Below are 19,498 nucleotides of genomic sequence, written 5' to 3' on the forward strand. Positions count from 1 at the left end.
GTTTCCTGTACCAGGAAATAATACCTTTTTTCTTTTTTTTTCTATTTACCCTAGATTAGGTACTCAAAGATAAATAAATCATCGTTCTTTTACTCGGCTGAATTAAGCAAGTAGCTCACCAAGAAGATTTTGGCACTAAACTAATACGACACTAGAATACCACGATAATAGCTGAAAATGAAGAAACAAAGAATACGTGACCACTCCGAAGCCCACTTTATTAGGTTTACTTCGAGATCGTTCACTCCAGCTTGAGGGTTGAAGAGGTACGTACCAGGCTGAGAGCCTCACAGCTACCTATCCCGTTAGGGCAATTCTTCAGATTCTTAATCCTGTACAACGGAGGACGGAGGACCCATCCCATTGGGAGAGCATATGCAGCTAACGAGAAAACCGGTACTTTAGGGCTTGCGGGTTTACGTATAGCATTTTTAAGTTTAGGGGTCCAGCAATCCACAAATTAAAAACTTGCAACAAACCACCACTACTTCAAACCTCCAATTTCATATCGGCCCTTCGTTAACGGCACCATAACCTACCTAACCTAACCCCTAACCATGCTTCGCTGGTACGTAGGATGAATGTCACCTCGACATATATTAATCGCCTTTCCGCTGAGCCGCGAGCCGGTATATATCTAGAAGGAATGTATTGAGCACTTGCTGATGGAGATGGTGGTTCCAGGTACCAACGAAAGCTCGCCTCGCGGCCGTTGTTGACGCAGAGCGTCACTACCGCTGTGCTATTCGCCGTCGGCGATATCACAGCGCAGCAGGCCGTCGAGAAGAAGGGTCTTGAGAAGCACGAGCTTGCCCGAACTGGTCGCATGTTCCTCTACGGTGGCGGTATGTTTCTATTCACAATCTGTCTCGTGTCAAGATACTTTAGTTTTTCTCCAAGATACAATAAAATTTGGTATCACGCACCTATATCTCGCTCCTCTCACATCTCATTCTTCTTTACCAACGCATGTCTTACCCCACATGCCCCCCACAACGGCTATATTTCCGCAGCAAGAAAAGAAAGCACACTAGCAAAGCAAAAAGAAAAAGCTTAAAAATAAAATGAATATGCTATATATACCTACCTATATATATATAAAAGGAACAAGCCCAGACGCTAATCTCCCCTCTAGCCGTCTTCGGCCCCGCAGCCACGACCTGGTACGGGATCCTGCAGCGCTCGATCCAGCTGCGCAACAAGAAGGCCGAGATGGTCGCGCGCGTGGCCGCCGACCAGCTGATATTCGCGCCGACCTTCATCGGGATATTCCTGTCGAGCATGGCGGTCATGGAGGGCGGGTCCCCTAAGGAGAAGCTGGCCAAGAGCTATGCGCCCGCGCTCCAGACCAACTATCTCATCTGGCCGTTCGTCCAGATGGGTAACTTCACCTTCGTGCCCCTCGAGCACCGCGTCCTCGTCGTCAACCTCGTCAGCATCGGCTGGAACTGCTACCTTAGCATGATCAACAGCCAGAAATGAGCGGGCTTGCGACCGGTTCGTTGGCTTTCCTTTGGCTTTGAGCCGGGGATTGTTGGTGGTAACGAGGGATGCGATGGTGGTACCGTAGGTCTGACTAACTTGGGAGCCGAGGGCTTGTAAATGTCTCTTGGGGTTTAAAAAGGACCAGGGAAGCTACGGTGATAGACTGGGCGTTTGTGGTTGGGCATTCGTACTGCCGGTCTATATATTAGTCTCCTGTATGTTGTCGTCGGCGGACTTCTTTTCCAAGCATTGGATCCGCGGTATGGCTATAGCATAGAGTGGTGTTGGCCTAGAGCAGGGGGTTGTGTTCCTATCCGGCAAAATCTACGTGGAATCGGTTTCTGTTCTCATCGGAGGACAATACTCGAAGAAAATTGGACTTGAAAAGATATGATACTAGGTTTCCGATATATACTTTGAATGAGATAGTGACACACTACCGGCGCCCTTGAGCCAACCGGATCCAATCCCCCCTTCTGCCTATCGTTCCGGGTATCCAAGCGATTGTGTTCGTACAGAATTAGCATTACTTCATAACGTGCGTCGAGATCGTGCGGTGGCCCCGCTAAGTACTGTCTGACCAACTAGCTGTTGAGCTGCCGGTCACGAGAAGAGAAACTCTTTCAAGACAGGCGACCCGGAAAACTCGGGATTCAACAGTATGCAACTATCGTCATGTTAATACTCATTTCCTCGGCAATTGTTGATAATGAATGGGAATGTCCTACTTTAGGAAATACTGCAGACCCGCTCGCCGTCTCTCTAAAAACCTAGGCCTGAACTTCGATATCATGCTCTTGGGCGGTAGCTCGGGCACCGCTGCCTCGAAGTTCGGGAACGTGCGCACTAGTCGCCATCGGAAGTCGTCGAACTCTGAATATCGCTTTCGGATGTTCATGTAGCTCCCCTACGATTTGTATCAAAACATTAGCCTCGCTTTCCCATCGTTTCCTCTCTTTTTTTTTTTTTTTTTTTTTTTCCGGGGGGGTTTTTTTCCCCTGGAGAAACAAACTCACGCTCAGCGTCTCGACCCTGATATTCCACACTACAAATGCGCCTATGTTGGTCGTGCTGCCGTTCACGACGACGTAGTCCGTGATCTCGACGCTCCTGGCCCAGCACGCGTTGCCCCGGTCGTCGAGGCTGCTGCTTTCGTTGTCGCGTAGGGTGATGCCGCCGGCTGGGAGGGACTCGACGGAGGCGGAGGCCATTCCTCTCGCGTGGTGAGAGTGGGTGTTTATCCAGTACGGCGGGGACGTTACGGGCGAGATCACAGGCGCATCGTCTTCCGCTCGGCTATCTGGCGACGATATATCCGTTGAAGATTCCGGCTGTGGCACATTGGATGCGTTTGAGTCCGTCTCGGCATCCGTGTCGGTTGTGGGGGGCGAGGGTGGCGGATTCGGGCGTAGTGTTGCTTGCGACAGGTTCTTGGGTATGATTTCGGTCGCGGCACCGCTGGCGCTCGAGGGCTGGGTCTCTACGACGGACGCCATTCGTTCGTGTGCGGGCGCGCGGGCGCGATGTAGCCGCGGGCTGAGGAGAGGGTATCGGGGTGCGCGATTGCAATTGTAGAGTCGCGAATCAAGGGAGGATATTGATATATTGTATTGTATTGTATTGTATTGTATTGTATTGTACTGTAATGCCGGTTTGTTCTAGGAATCGAAGTCGATATACAGAACGGACTCGGCGATAGATATGCACCAATGGAGAAAGGAATAGGATTCGACCGGATCGAAGGCCAATAGGAAGACCAAAGTCTTTGAAGGGTTAAGGATGCGCTAGGTTGAGGATTGAAAATTCGATTCGATTAAACATGAAGTTGTACCCCTGCACTTGCACTTGCACTTGCACTTGCACTTGCTCATTACGGTGCCGCCTTTCAATTGGTGTTGCAGGGATCTATCGACGTGGGGGAGAGGGAACTGCCCACGTCAACATTTCGGGGCTCGGCACGGACGATTTATCAGGGGTTGGGTTCGTCTTATCGATTGTCTATCCAATCCGTATTCTCAAGGCTTATCGGTTGGGATACTAACTCAAGAATGCCATTCCGTCTTTTTCAAAGTTTACTTTTTACAGAAGTTAGACATTCCAAGCCTTAGGTACCTTAGGTAGGTAGCTACAGAGTTAAGAAGTGGTAGACGGTATAAGTGTTATTTCAATCTTATGAAATATCTAACTCTAAACCCGATGTGTCTCCTCAATGCTTAACCTTCAAATATTTACATAGCTAGAACTTCCCAGGTTAACCGTCAGCCGAAGTGATTTAACTGTAGTATGAACTCTCTATGAAGCTTTCGTGGGTTTCAACCGGCATCGATGACAATCTTGCCTGTTATGATCGAGAGGAATGCTGCGCCGTCACCGAGTCACAAGGGTGAGACTTGTCATAAAATAATTAAATGTCTATGAGTGTATACATACCTAGGTAGTATATCTCGTGTGGGCCTAGAGGTGGATGTATCGTGAGTGATTTGTGGATTATGGTTTGTCACGATAAGGGCTTCATGGTGAATGGAGGATTCCAGATAACTAGATTACCCATTATATATGTCGAAACTGGCCAAGGATCAACAGCACAAAATACCTAACTCTGCAAGTACATAGGAATTAGGTATATCGAGCATATCTTTGGTGTCATGTTTGATAGCCTTTTACTAAAAAGGACATAATTGGTACGTGTCATACAACGAAGCGAATTAAAAATGATGCCTTACTTGGATCTCTAAATAAGGGATGCGGTCTACCGTGCGGTATATTCTGTATTTTGGTTGGCCCATGTCCTCCACCAAGACGAGGACATGTTGCACGAACTAACGTATGGGTTAGGGCTCTCACAGCGGATCCTCGTTGGGGTGAAGCGGAAGAGGCGGTAAACAATGTCCCATCAGAAAGCTGTAGATCTATAAGGATGTTTATCATGTTTATCCCTGAGATAGTAAGGGTACGGAGATCCCGTCATGGACCACCGGAAACGTCTGATTGCGGATGAGGTTGTAATTCCGCCGTGACATCGGCATCGGCATCGTTCCGGGGGTACTGTGCGTGTCAGTATCTATATACACGTTGTACATTCGTCTTCGTTTTGCACTCAGGCACTGCGCCGAATCGTGCTGTGTGACATTTATCTTATTTTGTTTAACCTTTTTCTCCGTTTATATCTCCGATCTGAAACAGACTTCATGGCGCGGAGGTCAAATTGCCGAGGGATCTGAGCGGACGTGTGGATGGATTAAAGTTGACGGTTACGGGTAAATCTATTGAGGGGACACTTACTTACATACATAACCTACATACCTATGTACGAGCAACTATGTATATTGATGACGAGGAATGCGCACTGTCTACGTTATATCGTTCGAGAGAATCAATCTATTAGATACCTACCTAATATAGATCTAATGCTGTTGCAGCGGCAGCAGGCATGGGAATGAATGTAAGAACGAATGTACATTAGAAATGCGAAATGCTGGAGGTTGGGATTTATCAGGCGTTGTTGATCACCATCGGTGGGCAATGCGGGGATTCCGGTCACTTGTTTGGAAATATAACGAACGATCACGGATGGGGACCAAAGAGGAGTAAAGTAAGTTAAGAAATAATATGTAACTAACTACATACCTGTTATGTCTTATAATTGTTGCTGGTTGCGGGGCTATACGAAGAGCATGCCTTTAGCTGCTTATTTTTATATGTATGTAGGCTCTGGAATTCGCCGTATGTACGAAGTATTTTTAGTAAATGATCGTAATGTGAGGGCTAAAGAGTCATTTACATACTTCGTATAGTTATAGTATAGTCGGAGTTGGGATCGTCAAGCAAGTCAGCCTCTAATCCAAAACTGACCTACGACACTCGAACACAATATCGACAGAATGGAGCCGAACGCAGCGGAATGGCTTCGTATGTATGTAAAGAGCATGCATGAGTAGAGTCCCGTCTCACCACACCACCATCCTCCTCTAGTTAAGCCTCTAGTTAAGCGAACCTGAAAATACGGGACAAATCGTATGCATCAGAACGCTTCGGATTCTGCAGTCCAACCTCTTCCACCTGCAATACGAGGATTGACGCCTCTAACTACCTATGTAGCAGAGCCGATGGCACGGCAAAACGAGGCAATGGCAAAAAGTCGCTTTCCCTAAAAGGCATCTGACTCCTTTCTAGTCCAATGAGAATGTCCGTAAGACCATCGAGAAGCTAAGACCCCCCATATTATACCTTAAAAGCCATGATATGGTTTCGTAGCTTGTTGCATACATTAGATAGATACATACACTTACATGCACTTACATACACTTACATACACTTACACATACCTGTTTGCCTGCCTGTTTGCCTGTCGGATGGATTCGTACGGCGATAATTAAGTTACGGTCAATATTGGATGACGCTCCAACCTTAAGGGTATCGGACGATGAATGCAGATGATCAGCAGCGCAGGCTTTTTTTTCTCCTGTATCCCGTAATCCGTACATACAGTACAGTACTGTACATACATGCATTATGATTATGTGGTTGTAAATACCTAAGCTAGACTCTTTCGATACCTAATGTTATTTTCCGAAAGCAAAACACGGTACATATAGTACAAGCCAACCGTTTTTATTTTATTATTATTTTTTTTTTGGCAGGTGAGCCGAATGGTACCCTTCTGAGGCTCTGAAACTAGACGGGGGTTTGTTAGCTGTGAGCTGGCGGGGAGGGTTCGCCGGTGCTTCCCTGCCCGGACGGGTTGCAGGGAAGCAGGACGGCGCATTGAATTTCGAATTAACAAGATGGCGTTTTTTTTTATGAGAGATCGCCCGCTTGAGACCCTGAACTTGAAAAGATCACGAAGCCAAATCTTGGTTTGTTCGCTCTTTAGTTGGTTGTATTTAGTCCGTACTTGTATTAGTCTATTCTACCCACGCGAACTTGAAGCTTGCAAAAGCTCGTCGTCGAATCTAAGCCAAGGTTTTTCAAGGCCACCATTAAGGTTTTCCAAGCAAGTGGCCTCGTAATGTAGAAGACGAAATCGATGACAACACGACGGATATCCCGTCTGGAACTATCGTGGTTTCTATTTTGCCGGCGTCACTGTGGTGCAACTCGCCTACTTGCGCATGTTAGACAGTACAAATAACAGAACATGTAAGTCGATAGCTACCTATGATCCCTGTCTAGTAGATAGCGAACAGCCAGTCATAAGAGCTCTGGCTGCTTGGGGTCTTGGAGATACATAGCGCTGAGACCACCACCCGGACAGGGAATACCTCCTTTTATTTTCATTTTTGGTCATGTACCCCGTACAGTACAATATCTTATAATACGTGCGAGCACAAGAACCCCGGTCTCCCCATCCTATCTTGGAGAGCTCTCAGAATTTCTCTTTCTTTGAGAACATTCCTCTCGTTCCCCCTTCGTATCCTAGACACCGTCCCTCTCGTTTTTAAACTCGGTCGGTCGTCGGTCAATCGTTATTTCTAATATTCCTTTACATTTAATACACAATACCACTAATTCTTTCCGCTGTACATTGCCTTTAATACTACACAGTCGTTCTAATTAGAGAGGAGAACCGAGTAATATCAACTGTCACAGCTGTCACAACCGTCCTCGTCCTACCGTAGCACCTAATTCCGCCATCACAATGTCTTCGTTAAGGAACATCTTGGCCGCGGCCCTTCTCTTGGTCTCGTCGGTCCAGGCCGATTATGTCATCGATCCCAGCAGCGTGTCGTTGACTATCAGAAGTACGTCCTACAATACCTGCCGAGAGCATGTTCCGATTCGATGATTCTAATATGATATACAGCGAGCTGGTGCCAGTCCGAGAAGAGCACCTGTCCTATAATCTGCTCACAGACGCCGCCGGGAACCACCTTGGTTAACGATTGTGATCCGGTAAGTTTTAGAGTAGACCCGGACGGCTAACCATTTTATACTGATATTTTCCCTGTAGAAAGCTTTGACCTACGGCTGTGTGTGCGGAGACCACAAGCAACCGAACGTGTCCGAGTACTCGCTTACTCTGCCGTACTTCGTATGCCAGGAATGGGGTGACCAGTGCGTCCAGAAGTGTGGACAGGACAACAACTGCTCCAGGGCGTGCCGAGAGGACCACCCATGCGGTGCCCAGAACCCGACGAGGACCAACGCCACAACATCGAGCGCGGGCCCCACTGCCACAGCCAGCGGTACCGATTCTGACGATCCCAATACTGTTTACACCGGGTTGGCCGGCAGCAGCGAGGGCGGGGGTAATGACGGCAATGCGGCTTTCCGAGTAGGTGCTAACGATGGCCTATTCGGCTTTGCCATCATCGCCGCCAGTGTAAGCCTTGGTGTCTTCCTGCTATAAGGAATGAAGAACGGGGAACGTTTTCAGCCTTTGGGCAGCAGCAGCAGCAACAGCGGCACGTTGAAAGGGCTTCAATCATATGTTGCGTCTGATAACTGTTAAAGATATCCTGTTATGACGAAACATGACTCCGAAAATGCGTGAACGCGTTCTTCGTCTCACGCCCGAGAGCGATGACCCAAATCATCCGATCAGAGCGGTTACATCTGATACATACCGCATACTGATATAATATTGTGTTTAGGAGCATGGGGGTTTGAAGCTTGGAAAACCTTGCATTTGTGATAATGGAAGCGTAGATGGGATATTTGGACATACTCTTATGCTATACATAGCAGTCTACTTAAACAAAACGACATCCCGCCGAGGGACAATAGAGCACACAAAGCTCAGAACTAATAATTAAATGCATGAGACCTGATCTCTATGTATACATATCAGGCCTTTGCTCACGCCACTTGTTTCCCTATTGATCAACCTCGTGCGTGATGCCGTCATCCTTACGTCAAGTCAAGTCCCATCATGAGATGTTTGGGGGCGATTTAAGCTGACATATGTATTGGATAACATTCACATGTCAGCTCAAATTTAGTCAAGCTGAATAAACTGACAGGCCAGTAATAATTCCCATATTCTTTTTTATGGGATTTGTTCCTGAAAGTTGAATGGACTAACAAGGCTTTATTCAATGGAACCCGCTAAAGGGTTAAGGTGAAAAAAAAAATAAAAAAAATAGGGGCATCTCAAAACTCTGCGATTTAATTCGTCTTGGCTTGGTTTGTGTAACCTGCGTTCTTGGATATGGCACCCTATTTGCATGTGGGACTCGTTATGTAACGCAGACGAAAACCGTCACGGCCCCGCTATAGTGCATATGTAGCGGCATAAGTACATCGGAATGTAAATTATTCTTCCACTTCCACTTCTACTGCACGCTGCATGGAAGCTGCCAACTTATACAACACACCGACTTGCCGGCCTACAACCTACAAATCTACAGACCTACAAACCTACAAACCTTGGTGACACATTCGTTCTCCCCTGTATTTCTTCTCTGTTACTCGTCTTTAATACATTATAATCCCATGGAGTCGATTAATATCTGCTTGACTTGGGAATGATCATTCCTTTCTGTTAACTACCAAGTTCGTCTAAAAGTTTGCAACCAATAGTCTGACCGTCGCGAACAAAGTTTCGAGGTGCTACAGTGTTTTCACTTCGTTAGGTATCTCTCCTACGGTCCTGTAGCCTCCGAGCTGATCGCAAACCGTCCTGCGCGCCGCCATGGCCCCGAATAATAGCAGTATGTACAACCTTGGCGTTCTCTGCCGCCGTCCTTGGCAATTCCTCATGTCTGACGTGGAATCCTTGTGTAGAAACAGCCGTCGCCGAGTGCATCTCGGACGATGCCCTCATCCACCTCAAGTCCTACAAGTACTCGGCCGTCGATAAATCGCCCATCTCCAATTATATCCTCCGTCCCTACGTACGTACCGAGCTTCTATTCCCGCCCTGACACCGAATAATACTAAGAGTTGGACTAGTGGAATGCCTTCGTTGAGCTTTTGCCGTTATGGCTGGCACCCAACATGGTGACCCTGATAGGGTTCATGTTCATTCTAGTTAACATCGCCCTATTGGTTATAGTTATGCCAGATCTAGTAGGACCGGTACGTAGTATTGCGATTCTGCAAAGTGTCGATTGCGCTTGGCTAATGTCTACTTCAGGGCCCGTCATGGCTCTACTTCAGCTTCGCCTTCGGCCTCTTCATGTATCAGACCATGGACAACATCGACGGGAAGCAGGCGCGCCGAACCGGCACGTCGAGTGGTCTGGGAGAACTGTTCGACCACGGCATCGACTCCTTAAACTGCACTCTTGGTAGCTTACTAGAGACGGGCGCGATGGCGCTGGGAACTTCGAAGTCGGGCGTTTTTACCGCCCTGTGCCCTTGCTTGCCTATGTTCTTCTCAACCTGGGAGACGTACCACACTCACACGCTGTACCTGGGCTATTTCAACGGTCCTACCGAGGGTCTCCTAATCGCGTGTAGTCTAATGGCGATCTCAGGCATCTACGGACCTGGCATCTGGACGGAGCCTATCGTTAATATTGTAGGGCAGAAGTACCTTTTCGGTTTCGACGAAATCGTCGCAGATCATTCGATTCGTGATATCTGGATCCTCGTGATTGTGGCCTCACTCGTCTTGGGTCACATGCCATTTTGTGTTCTCAACGTCGTTAAGGCAAGACGACGGGATAATCTCCCAGTCCTCCCGGTATTCCTCGAGTGGATTCCCATGGCCGTGTATACCTTCTCGATCGGTGCATGGCTGTACTCGCCGCACTCGACACTTATGCGCGAGAACCACCTGGTGCTCTTCTGCCTGACCATGTCGCTCGTGTTCGGGCGTATGACGACCAAGATGATCCTCGCTCACCTTACCCGTCAACCGTTCCCGTACTGGACCGTGATGCTGGCGCCATTAGTGGGTGGCGCTTTCCTAGGCAACCTCCCGCGGTTCGGACTCGCACCTATCTCCGCCGACCTCGAGCACTACTACCTGTGGGCTTATTTCGTGTTCGCGTTCATCGTGTACTCCCGTTGGGCGTACCTGGTCACCAACAGCATATGCAACTTCCTCGGCATCAACTGCCTCACCATCCCCCACGAGAAGCAGCTTGAGAACAAGCGGAAACAGGAGCTTCTAGCGAACGGCACGGCCAACGGGAAAAAGTCTCAGTAGATAAGTCGGTTCGGTCGGTTGCGCGTATGCGGTAGGGAGATATGGAGTTGGGGATATAGTGGATACGACGTACGATTCTGGAAAGACGCCCCCTTTTATCACAGGGATCGGCGCTGGCTTCTACGCGGGAGCTAGCCTTTCTCCGCTCTTGCATTACTTTGTTGTAATATACTAGAAAAGAAACAGGACTATGTAGATAGGCAGGCATAGCTTCACTCGGCGCATCGGACAGCGCGACTTCGTAGCTACGGAGCCTAGGTTGGGAAGGACATAGGATAGGAGAGGGAGTCTGGCTGAGATACAAAGCGGGGGCTAGACCGTGTACATATACGGACGATAGGATTATTCCCTCGACCTTGTGCTCAACAGCGGGCTGGGGTTGGGTAGGGCACCTCTCGGATTACTAAGAGAGGGCGCGGTAATTAATGGCGATTGCATTTACATTGCGATGGTAGGGGTGTTCTGAATAGAAATGGGATAGAAATGAAATGAACTAAAGCAAAAAAAGAAAGCTCTTCTTTCTAAATCTAGGCAGTGAGGTTTTATTGTCCGTACTATTGTGATACTCACCTGCTTACTGTATCTACAGCTTAGGTAGTTTAGGTTGTTCGAGTTTAAGAATAAAGGAGGGGACGGAAGAGGGATTGGAAGGTAAGAGTAGGACAACGATGCTTGACATAGATATAAAAGAAGTGCTTTAGTCCTGTTATACATTCTTTTTTATTTATCTACCGTAATTTTAACAGTCCTTGTATTTCGCGCGTCGACGCCACAAATAGATTGGCATCAAATCGCGCGCGTTCCAGGCCACGCGAATCAGAGAACCCCTTCATCCCTTTATATCCACACCCTGGCATGGTAACCCACTACCGATAACGACATGTAGCCAGCTACTAAGTAGATCCCACTCACCTCTCCCCGGCCAGCCGGCGGCGCCGGACCTCACCGAGGGCCTTGGAACCGCTAAAGAAAATACTGACGGAAACAAGGCCGATAAAAGGTAGTGTCTGGAAAAGGTTCCACGTAGAATAGTACAGGAAGAAGACAAGCTCCATAGCGGCGATAGATCCCAGGAAAGTGCTGTGCGCAACGGGGGCGGCGCTCAGCGCCGTGGGCAGATGCGAGAGGTTGCCGCCGACGATACCCCACTGCATTCCGTGTTAGCAAAGCCCTCTTTCTGCCGTTATACCGGGCTATCGTGGACAACATAACGTAACAAAAAAAAAGAAAAGGAAGGAGGGGCAGCGGGATCAATAAATACGTACGGAAGCAAGCAGGAGCGGAACGGTAGCCAAGACGGCGAAAACAAAAACGATAGAGATGAGCTTGGGCGGGCTCTTGGGGTCGTCGCGGAAGATGTGGTGGATCTCGTCTCGCTTGCCGTAGCGCAGCGGCTTCTCGTAGACGAGGGGCTTGGCGGCCGGGTCGCGCACGACGTCCACGTCGAAGACGTCCTTGACGAGGCCGGCGGAGGAGCCGAAGGAGGCGAGGACTAGGGATGCTTTAAGGGGGGCCGTTGCGATGGCGAGTTGGAGGGGGAGGTCGCTGTGTTTCTGTGGGGGGGTGGGGGGTGTTAGAACACAATAGTTGTAATAGTAGTAGTAGTAGTAGTAGTAGTAGTAGTAGTAGTAGTAGTAGTAGTAGTAGTAGTAGTAGTAGTAGATGGGAAATATTGGACGCACAATCTCAACGGTCGCCTTGCCATTGTCTTTCACCGTCAACGGGAACGGGGCCTCGAGCCCGGAGCCCGGCTCGCGCAGCACGAGGAATGCCTGGTGAGGACGCTTTCCCTTGCCGTTCTCCTTGGCTGTCAAGATGATCTTCAAGCTGTCGGAGCTATCGAATACCACGGGAGTCGGGAGGGCTGGTGTCTTGTCGTTGAACCTATAACGTGGAATTTGCTAATCAGCCTTCAAATCCAGTCTCATCCAATCCAATACAATGTGCTGCTGCCATCTCTACCGAATAATTCATCTCGAACATACTGTCTAACATCCGGCTCTTTGGCCCCGGTCTTCTTGGCCGTCACGGTGAGCTTCGCATCCTCGAAGCCCCAGGACGAAGGAGCTGCTTGAGCGGCGCCGGCAGCTAGCAGCAGGAGGGGCGCTGCGAACGAGTGTAGGAATCGCATTGTTCAGCTGGGCTGGGCTGGGCTGGGCTGGGCTGTCTTGAGTGTGGTGGTGGTGTTGGTGGTGTTGGTGGTGTTGGTGGTGTTGGTGGTAGTAGTGGTGGTAGTGGTGCAATGGCAGCTCGGAGGAGTTGTTCAATGTTGCAACAGCTACCCACTAAGTGACTTGCTGAGTGACTTGCTGAGTGACTTGCTGGAGCTTCCTTCAATTGAACACAATACCCGTTCCACCTTTTTTTTTAGTGAAGGTCGTAGTGGCTGACGTGGTTTCTGTTTATCGATAAGAATATAGAATACCTACCTAGATAGGTAGGTAGGTAGGTACCTATTGCAGATGGTCATACAGTGTCAAGGCTTATACAACCCACACGGTCTTTGTAATAGTTTCATTCGTATTCCGTTCACCCCTTTTAATTCTGTATTTTATTATCTGGTAGACGTAGCATTCTAGCAAATATCATAAGGCATACCAAGTTTATAGCTCTGATCTGCTCCTAATAACTTGCTCCTTCTCCCCTGAAGGCCGCTCGCTTATAAAAGCATCCAGCTCCATCCACTCCGCCGCAAACGCAGTGATTATCTTTGCCCAGTCGTCCAAAGAGTCTATATCCAGATGCTCGCCGTCATCATCCATAGTATGCCACGTACCCGGGAATGGCGAGGGGATGATGTGCAACACCTCAACTCCTCGCACCATAAAAGGCACATGATCATCCCCGATGTATGCTTCGGTGAACTGTGATGCTTGTTTATCTGAGTCCGGCAAGAATGGGGTTTTTGGTTTGGTCTTGAGAAGACCTAGTTTCCGCATTCTATCCTCTATCCTGGACATGCCTTGGTAGGCCCAATGCGTCGATTGGAAGTACGAAGGGACATGGGGATCCGCTGCTCCGAGAAGATCAATGAGTAAAAACAGATTGATCGAATCCAGACGGGTTCGATATGCCGAGCTACTTGCGTGCAACTCGGAGTCCCAGCTTTCCGCAAGTGCTCGAGCACCATAAAGAGAGTCTGAGTCAGTCCAGCTGACCCAAGCCTCTTCTCCATCTAGGAGTAGAATCTGGACGCCCTTTTCTTCCTCTAGTCCGAGGCCGGCGTCGCCAGATTCCTCCATAGCCCCCCATTTTTTCGTTAGAGCTTCATCGATACTTCGAGCCACGTGCATCAACACGGCGCAGGGAGCGGCGCTGTCCGTAGCCCCGACGAATCCCTCCGGGCGATAGAGACTATCGTAATGCGCAACTAGCGTCAAGCGACCAACATCCCCGGCTTGCGCCCACGGCGGATCGCGGGTGATGATGAGGTTCTTAAAGGGAACATCCGTGCTACCTGTAGCTGGGGTCTTTGCCGTCGAGTTGTGCCAGTCGATATTCCATTTCGGAAGTTGCCGAGAGAAAAAGTCGACAAAGTGATGCTGCACGGCAATAGAACCCGGGGTGCCAGGTACTCGAGGTATTAATATAGGCGACAAGAGAGACCCAGTCTTGATGTCGAAGTCGTGAGCGCCGCTGGGAATATAGCGAAGCGCATCATCTGACAATTCCTCGTACGCAAAAACGTGAGCCGAGAGAAGGAACACAAGCAGTGCAATAGTCCCGATACGAGCCCATCGAAGGGATTCTTTTATATAACCCATCGAGACTTGCAGCAATACACCGGGCCTCATCCCACCGACATTAGAACGTCAAGACACATTACGACCGCGAAGTTGACGTGGCAGGGTTTAGAGAAAGTGGACAGTGTGTTCCATATAATAAATTGGCCAAGTACCTATGTACTTCGTACTTTGTAGCTTTTTCTTTCCGGCTGCGGTTAAAACTTCCGAGTACCTGCGCTAGTACATACCTAGGTAGCGATCTGTTAGACGCGATAGCGCTACTTGCAGGGACAGCCCATGTATTGTACCTAACTTATGAGATACATACATACATACATACATGTAGTATGTAAGTTATCTCAATAAGGACTTATACACTTAGATACATACGGCTCGACTATAAATAACCTGAAGACTTGAATGTTTGTAAAACTGCTCTGCTTAAAAGACACAGTACCTATAAGCATTCAATATCAACTTGAGAACCACATGCATCAAGTTTATATTCCGAAATTCAAACAATCATCCAACCGATCGGGATATTGTTTAATCGTTAGAGCAGGATCGTAGTTTAGAAGACATTGCTCCATCAGTCTGTATAACTCATTTTATACTCTCCCCAAAACACGAAAATACTCTTAGCTATCCTTTATGATTACAGAATAACTACCTACCTAGGTACCTATAGATGATAAGGCGGTCCAGAGCCCTCAACCGTAGCATAAACAACCTCGATAGCATCCGCCAGCTCAGCAGGGAGCGGGCCATCCTCAAGCGCATCCAGCGTCTTCCTCAACTGGTCCAAGTTCGAGACGCCGAAGATGACGCCGTCGCCATATCTTCCGTCTAGGACGCTATGGAACGTCGTCCACCGCAGCGCCGCCGCGTGTCCGCTAATCCCGTATTTCTCCGCCGCGGCTCGGACCACGTCGACGGACGCCTGGACCGGGGGCTGTCCGTAGATGGTGCTGTATAGTCTTCCGATTTGGTTCTGGGGTGGATGGTGTTAGGAAGGATGGTCGGTGTGTTACTGGCTACCTAGATAAGATACTAGGTTAGGGGACTTACATCGTCTTTCCACCGCGACGAGGTGGTTGATTTTCCGGCGTTGCCCGTGAAAATACCGGCTGCGGCAGGACTAACGCCGGCGTCAGTTAAGCAGCTGAAGACTTTTTTTTTTTGAAAAAAGAAAAAAGAAAAAATCCGGTATTGATTTACCTGTAAGCGAAAAAGGAGATGCCATGTCGACGCAAGAGCGGGAACAGCGCCTTCTCGCCTCCCCTGACCAGCGCGTTGTAATGCCCCTGGTACAAGTCGGGCTTTGCGTAGCCCTTCGCCTCGGCGACGTCGATGAACTTCTGCACTTCGTCCTCGGTGTAGTTGGACAGCCCGAATCGCTTGTACTTGCCCTGCTTGATGCCTTCGTTGATCGCCTTCGCCGCGTCCTCGATGGACGTCTGGCGGTCGGGCACGTGCAGGTACATAGTCTCTACGCTGGGGGTCTTGAGCTCCTCGAGAGATATCTTGATGCTCTGCTCGATCTTCGCAGGCGCGTGAGACCCAGGAGGGCCGTCCCTGACCTTCGTGTGGATGATGAATCGGGACGCGGCCCCGGCTCGCCCGAGGCGCTCCTCGGAGCCGAGATAGTTGCGCCCGGTGTCGATGTCCCTGTAGCCTCGGTTGTAGAATTCATCTAGAAGAGCTTGAACTTCTTCTGGGCTGTCGAAGTGAGCAATTCCGGGGTTGTTGACTTTGCTGCCCACCTATAATCATGTTGTTAGAAATAAAATAGTACCTCGTAGGCGATAAGACGTACGTACCGTGTGGGTGCCGAGAACGATCTTTACAGGTACTGAGGGAGCCATGTTGGTTAAAGCAAAGGTGTTTAAAAGACTTGGCTGTAGATGATTTTACTTTGAGATGATATGGAATGAGATGTGCTTTACAGAATTGCGTGGTGGTCCGTCGACTTTATAACACAGGCGACATCTACATCCCCTAATATTTCACACCGAGCATCATGCCCTCGTTTTCGTTTAATCAGCCATAAGGCTTGCTTTGAAATCACCCTGAATACTTCAAAGTTATTTTTCTCGGGGCTGCTCATATTGGGAACCCCCCCCTTGGTGACGTGATCGATTGATTGGAGATTCCGCCATAATTCCGCAACTTTTCCGCAAATTGGCCGCATCCTGCCCGCCATAACTAAAAGGACTGATGCAGACCTTGGGTTTTAGCAACACGCGCCCTTCTGCTAATATTCTCGGGTGGTTATTTACGCCGAAATAATATTTTTCATAGGTAGTAAGCGATTGTTGTTAAGTTGTGGATTGTGATGACTTAATGTTTCTGTCTTGTTGGAGTTTTGACTTGGCTTACAAGATACATAATTCTATCAGAGACTATTGAAACGAAACTGGTGTAATATACTACCACTATAACGCTTTAATGTCTTTTAATGTTATTGAATAATATTAATATTTCAACTTAGTCGGTGAGGGGAATCTACAAAGCCCCCTTTCGTAGGCCGAAGTCAACCAAGCTTTAATTTTAGAACATACTTAGTATGAGAAGGCTATCTTGAGAAACGATTTGAGTTGAAGTATTGATTATTATGAATTTCAACGTCTTAGCGTAGTTAAGCCAGTCTATAGATCACATTAGAAGTCAAAAGAATTCACTACGAGTATTCAAACCCAGTGGCATGATTAGGATGTTTATATTATAGGATTATTATAGGATATACTACACTCCAATTATCTTGTTACTCTTGTCAATCCAACATTTCATCTTATCCGTGCCAATTATACACGTCCAAATCACCTTTACTAGATCATCAAACTCGTCGGCATTGTACTGCGAGATAAGCGGTCCAGGCTGCAGAGACGGCACGAACAGCGGCTCTTCCGCCGAAGACAACTCAAACCACTTCACCGCAGAGTCCGCTTCCCACAGTCCACGACGAGCTGTAAACATAACAGCACCGGTGCAGTCAGCCCACCCCTTAGTCAGGGTATCGTATATGTTGGAGATAGTATCGACGATGAGCTGCGAGCGCCGTACGCTTTCGATCAAAATCCACAGCTGCCACATCTTCGAAGACGCGTCGTATTCTCTGTCAAACCTACTTACGGCCCATTGAGGCTGCCGATTGTCCTGGGCGAAAACATCTTCTCCTCTGTATCGCTTTGCCACCTCGCACATCTGGGTCACCCACTGCCGCAGCGTTGGCTGCTGCTTCTCGGCGTGCGCGCGCGAACGCACCGAGCCGTCGAATAGCAGTATGAATTGGTAGACGAACAGGGCGTGCACACGTGCCAGTTGTGCCCGTATGCCTTGTGAGCCACCGGCAGCACATGGGCCCTGGCTGGCGAGTGCGGATGAACGCCACTCTGCAATCTGCAGTATCGTCTCCTTCATCACTGGTGTGCGGCCGACATACGTCGCAAGTGTCGTGAAGGCGTCCTGGAGACACACAGGCATGCCTTTATCATACAACCGCCGATGAATAAAGCTATTATAGCCGTTCCGGACCCAGGAATGCAGCATTTCTTCTACCGCGCGGATGAAGGGCTCTAACTCGAGATTGGCAGACGTAGCCGGTTGTTTTTGGTTGTGCTGCATGATCCACGTCTCGTCCCCGAGAAACCAGGGGCATGGCGTGCTGGAGATATCGTCGTGTTCAAGCGCGAGTCTCTGGGTTGGCTGGCTGGCTATATGCGCCGGTGGGGATGGGATGTATGGCATTATCACGTCCGACAGGGAGACGTCCAGATCGGCGACTCCCATAGCACCCCAGTCCCCGAAATCGAGACCGTCGCCCGGAACATCGGCGTCGGCATGGTTCTGGATGGCGGGAAGCTCCTCGGGCTGACTAGCACGCGCAGTCGGATTTCTCCGTCGCCTCTTAGGTTGCGGGTAAACGCAGTCCACGTCTCTGTCTAGACACCGCTGGCACTCGGGGAGCTGCTTATCGCATCTGCGCTTAGAGTCCGCACAGGCGATGCAGGCTTTCTGGCGGGGAATTGCGGGCATCTTGCGGAAGACTAAACCCTGGAATATTTTAGGAAACTCGGCGTAAACACTGACGGGACACTACTTTTCGGCCGCTAGGGAGTTATGAATTATGTACATAGAGGTAGTTAGTATGTACATACATACTAGTCCCCCTTTTCGAAGCTGCTTACAAATACATACGATAGTTGTTATATACATGTACATTAGGAGTTCAGGAGCTTAGGAGCTGAGTCGATGTGGGGTAGGATGTCGTGTGTGCTCACATAATGCCAGGGGCAATAATACAGATTAAAATCTCAACAGTTCATATAATTTATATTCTGATAAAGTGTTACGTATAACACCATAATCCAACCCACTAGCAATCAAAAACACGGAAATTCAAGGGCTAATATCTCATAGCACAGCCCTACCTAGAGGACCAGCTAAACAAGTAGAGCTAGCAATCTGAGCACCATGCCATCCAGCAACAGCATAAGCATACCATGCAGTCCAGTGCATCGCAGTCATCGATGTCGTGTTTTCGCTTCCGCTTGCATGAGCACATGCATGAACGTTTGCTTGAAGTCTTGGGCGGGGGGGCGACTGCGGACGATCGAGACTGCTGCAGCGGTATCCCATCCCTAGCTTCAGATGTCTCCTGGGGTTTGCCGCGAGGGCAGCTAAGGCAGCAACCCATGAGTGCTCTGCTCTAGTCTTGTTGTTACAGGCGGTGCGTAAGACGAGGTTAGCAGCGGGGATATGCTTGCGTAGACTCCTAGACTGACGATAGGTAAGAAGATATGGGCTTTTTTTTTGGTTGGGGTTGTATGTGAGTGGCGGCTAGGAGCGATAGGCTGGCGATGAGGGACAATATAAGACCAGAAAATAGGAGAATATACTGTTAAAAGGTAAGGTTTATATGGTCTCTTTCTGCTAAGCGGATCCAGAGTCTAACCTGAATGTTTTAGGTCTCTAGAAGGTAGGTGGCTATGGAGTTGTGTCATAATGGTCACAAACTTAACTTTAGGCATACCAGACTCCTTATTGATTGTATCGTGACTTGTGATGAGACATCTATGACAAAGAATGAGTTTAGTATGTATATCTGCCTAACCTAGTCATTGGTTTCTATGACTTGGGTTCGGATCCCTTGCGGAACCACAAAGCCATTTCTCTGGCCGAAGCACGTTGA

The 19,498-nt window shown here is 48.8% G+C and overlaps 8 protein-coding genes across 8 annotated transcripts; 3 read left to right on the plus strand and 5 right to left on the minus strand.

The window, feature by feature from the left end:
* Positions 1 to 143: 143 nt before the first annotated feature.
* F4813DRAFT_117924 (uncharacterized protein) lies at positions 144 to 1,657 on the plus strand. Its single transcript, XM_049238563.1, has 4 exons — positions 144 to 266; positions 406 to 568; positions 685 to 845; positions 1,136 to 1,657. Exons 2-4 carry the CDS (start codon positions 558 to 560, stop codon positions 1,480 to 1,482), a joined length of 519 nt encoding a protein of 172 aa, XP_049098924.1. The 5' UTR covers positions 144 to 266; positions 406 to 557; the 3' UTR covers positions 1,483 to 1,657.
* Positions 1,658 to 2,088: 431 nt separating this feature from the next.
* Positions 2,089 to 2,981, minus strand: F4813DRAFT_390301 (Phox-like protein; the record flags this gene model as incomplete). Its single annotated transcript, XM_049246993.1, has 3 exons — positions 2,089 to 2,152; positions 2,214 to 2,392; positions 2,502 to 2,981. The coding sequence occupies 3 exons, from the start codon at positions 2,979 to 2,981 to the stop codon at positions 2,089 to 2,091; spliced, it is 723 nt and encodes a 240-aa protein (XP_049098925.1).
* A 4,142-nt stretch (positions 2,982 to 7,123) lies between these two features.
* Positions 7,124 to 7,834, plus strand: F4813DRAFT_390302 (uncharacterized protein; the record flags this gene model as incomplete). The annotated part of the gene is made up of 3 exons (XM_049246994.1): positions 7,124 to 7,226; positions 7,289 to 7,377; positions 7,436 to 7,834. 3 exons carry the CDS (start codon positions 7,124 to 7,126, stop codon positions 7,832 to 7,834), a joined length of 591 nt encoding a protein of 196 aa, XP_049098926.1.
* Positions 7,835 to 8,762: 928 nt separating this feature from the next.
* On the plus strand, positions 8,763 to 11,146 carry F4813DRAFT_362517 (CDP-alcohol phosphatidyltransferase). Its single transcript, XM_049243630.1, has 4 exons — positions 8,763 to 9,137; positions 9,211 to 9,320; positions 9,379 to 9,504; positions 9,563 to 11,146. Exons 1-4 carry the CDS (start codon positions 9,119 to 9,121, stop codon positions 10,580 to 10,582), a joined length of 1,275 nt encoding a protein of 424 aa, XP_049098927.1. The 5' UTR covers positions 8,763 to 9,118; the 3' UTR covers positions 10,583 to 11,146.
* Positions 11,147 to 11,240: 94 nt separating this feature from the next.
* F4813DRAFT_362519 (Oligosaccharyltransferase subunit Ribophorin II-domain-containing protein) lies at positions 11,241 to 12,803 on the minus strand. The gene is made up of 4 exons (XM_049243631.1): positions 12,568 to 12,803; positions 12,265 to 12,466; positions 11,848 to 12,135; positions 11,241 to 11,730 (listed from the first exon to the last, which is right to left on the minus strand). Exons 1-4 carry the CDS (start codon positions 12,711 to 12,713, stop codon positions 11,491 to 11,493), a joined length of 876 nt encoding a protein of 291 aa, XP_049098928.1. The 5' UTR covers positions 12,714 to 12,803; the 3' UTR covers positions 11,241 to 11,490.
* A 232-nt stretch (positions 12,804 to 13,035) lies between these two features.
* F4813DRAFT_362520 (uncharacterized protein) lies at positions 13,036 to 14,470 on the minus strand. The gene has a single exon (XM_049243632.1). It carries the CDS (start codon positions 14,374 to 14,376, stop codon positions 13,186 to 13,188), a length of 1,191 nt encoding a protein of 396 aa, XP_049098929.1. The 5' UTR covers positions 14,377 to 14,470; the 3' UTR covers positions 13,036 to 13,185.
* A 193-nt stretch (positions 14,471 to 14,663) lies between these two features.
* F4813DRAFT_118091 (Aldo/keto reductase) lies at positions 14,664 to 16,640 on the minus strand. Its single transcript, XM_049238564.1, has 4 exons — positions 16,128 to 16,640; positions 15,526 to 16,070; positions 15,376 to 15,445; positions 14,664 to 15,298 (listed from the first exon to the last, which is right to left on the minus strand). Exons 1-4 carry the CDS (start codon positions 16,170 to 16,172, stop codon positions 14,990 to 14,992), a joined length of 969 nt encoding a protein of 322 aa, XP_049098930.1. The 5' UTR covers positions 16,173 to 16,640; the 3' UTR covers positions 14,664 to 14,989.
* A 370-nt stretch (positions 16,641 to 17,010) lies between these two features.
* F4813DRAFT_362522 (uncharacterized protein) lies at positions 17,011 to 18,501 on the minus strand. The gene has a single exon (XM_049243633.1). The coding sequence runs from the start codon at positions 18,340 to 18,342 to the stop codon at positions 17,053 to 17,055; it is 1,290 nt and encodes a 429-aa protein (XP_049098931.1). The 5' UTR covers positions 18,343 to 18,501; the 3' UTR covers positions 17,011 to 17,052.
* Between the last annotated feature and the right edge of the window lie 997 nt (positions 18,502 to 19,498).

The sequence above is a fragment of the Daldinia decipiens genome, assembly GCF_022478715.1.
Source record: "Daldinia decipiens strain CBS 113046 unplaced genomic scaffold F4813scaffold_20, whole genome shotgun sequence".
Taxonomy (NCBI): domain Eukaryota; kingdom Fungi; phylum Ascomycota; class Sordariomycetes; order Xylariales; family Hypoxylaceae; genus Daldinia; species Daldinia decipiens.

Excerpts from the sequence above, each read along its gene's own strand:
- F4813DRAFT_117924 (XM_049238563.1), top strand. Across the intron at positions 846-1,135 it reads CATGTTCCTCTACGGTGGCG|CCGTCTTCGGCCCCGCAGCC; the intron begins GTATGTTTCTAT and ends TCTCCCCTCTAG.
- F4813DRAFT_362519 (XM_049243631.1), bottom strand. The coding sequence starts at position 12,713 with ATGCGATTCCTACACTCGTTCGCAGCGCCCCTCCTGCTGCTAGCTGCC. Across the intron at positions 12,467-12,567 it reads AAAGAGCCGGATGTTAGACA|GTTCAACGACAAGACACCAG; the intron begins GTATGTTCGAGA and ends TCCACGTTATAG. Across the intron at positions 12,136-12,264 it reads GCAAGGCGACCGTTGAGATT|AAACACAGCGACCTCCCCCT; the intron begins GTGCGTCCAATA and ends ACCCCCCCACAG.
- F4813DRAFT_362522 (XM_049243633.1), bottom strand. The coding sequence starts at position 18,342 with ATGCCCGCAATTCCCCGCCAGAAAGCCTGCATCGCCTGTGCGGACTCT.
- F4813DRAFT_118091 (XM_049238564.1), bottom strand. The coding sequence starts at position 16,172 with ATGGCTCCCTCAGTACCTGTAAAGATCGTTCTCGGCACCCACACG. Across the intron at positions 16,071-16,127 it reads TCGTTCTCGGCACCCACACG|GTGGGCAGCAAAGTCAACAA; the intron begins GTACGTACGTCT and ends ACATGATTATAG. Across the intron at positions 15,446-15,525 it reads ATCTCCTTTTTCGCTTACAG|TCCTGCCGCAGCCGGTATTT; the intron begins GTAAATCAATAC and ends CGCCGGCGTTAG.
- F4813DRAFT_362520 (XM_049243632.1), bottom strand. The coding sequence starts at position 14,376 with ATGAGGCCCGGTGTATTGCTGCAAGTCTCGATGGGTTATATAAAAGAA.
- F4813DRAFT_362517 (XM_049243630.1), top strand. Across the intron at positions 9,321-9,378 it reads ATTATATCCTCCGTCCCTAC|TGGAATGCCTTCGTTGAGCT; the intron begins GTACGTACCGAG and ends GAGTTGGACTAG. Across the intron at positions 9,505-9,562 it reads TGCCAGATCTAGTAGGACCG|GGCCCGTCATGGCTCTACTT; the intron begins GTACGTAGTATT and ends TGTCTACTTCAG.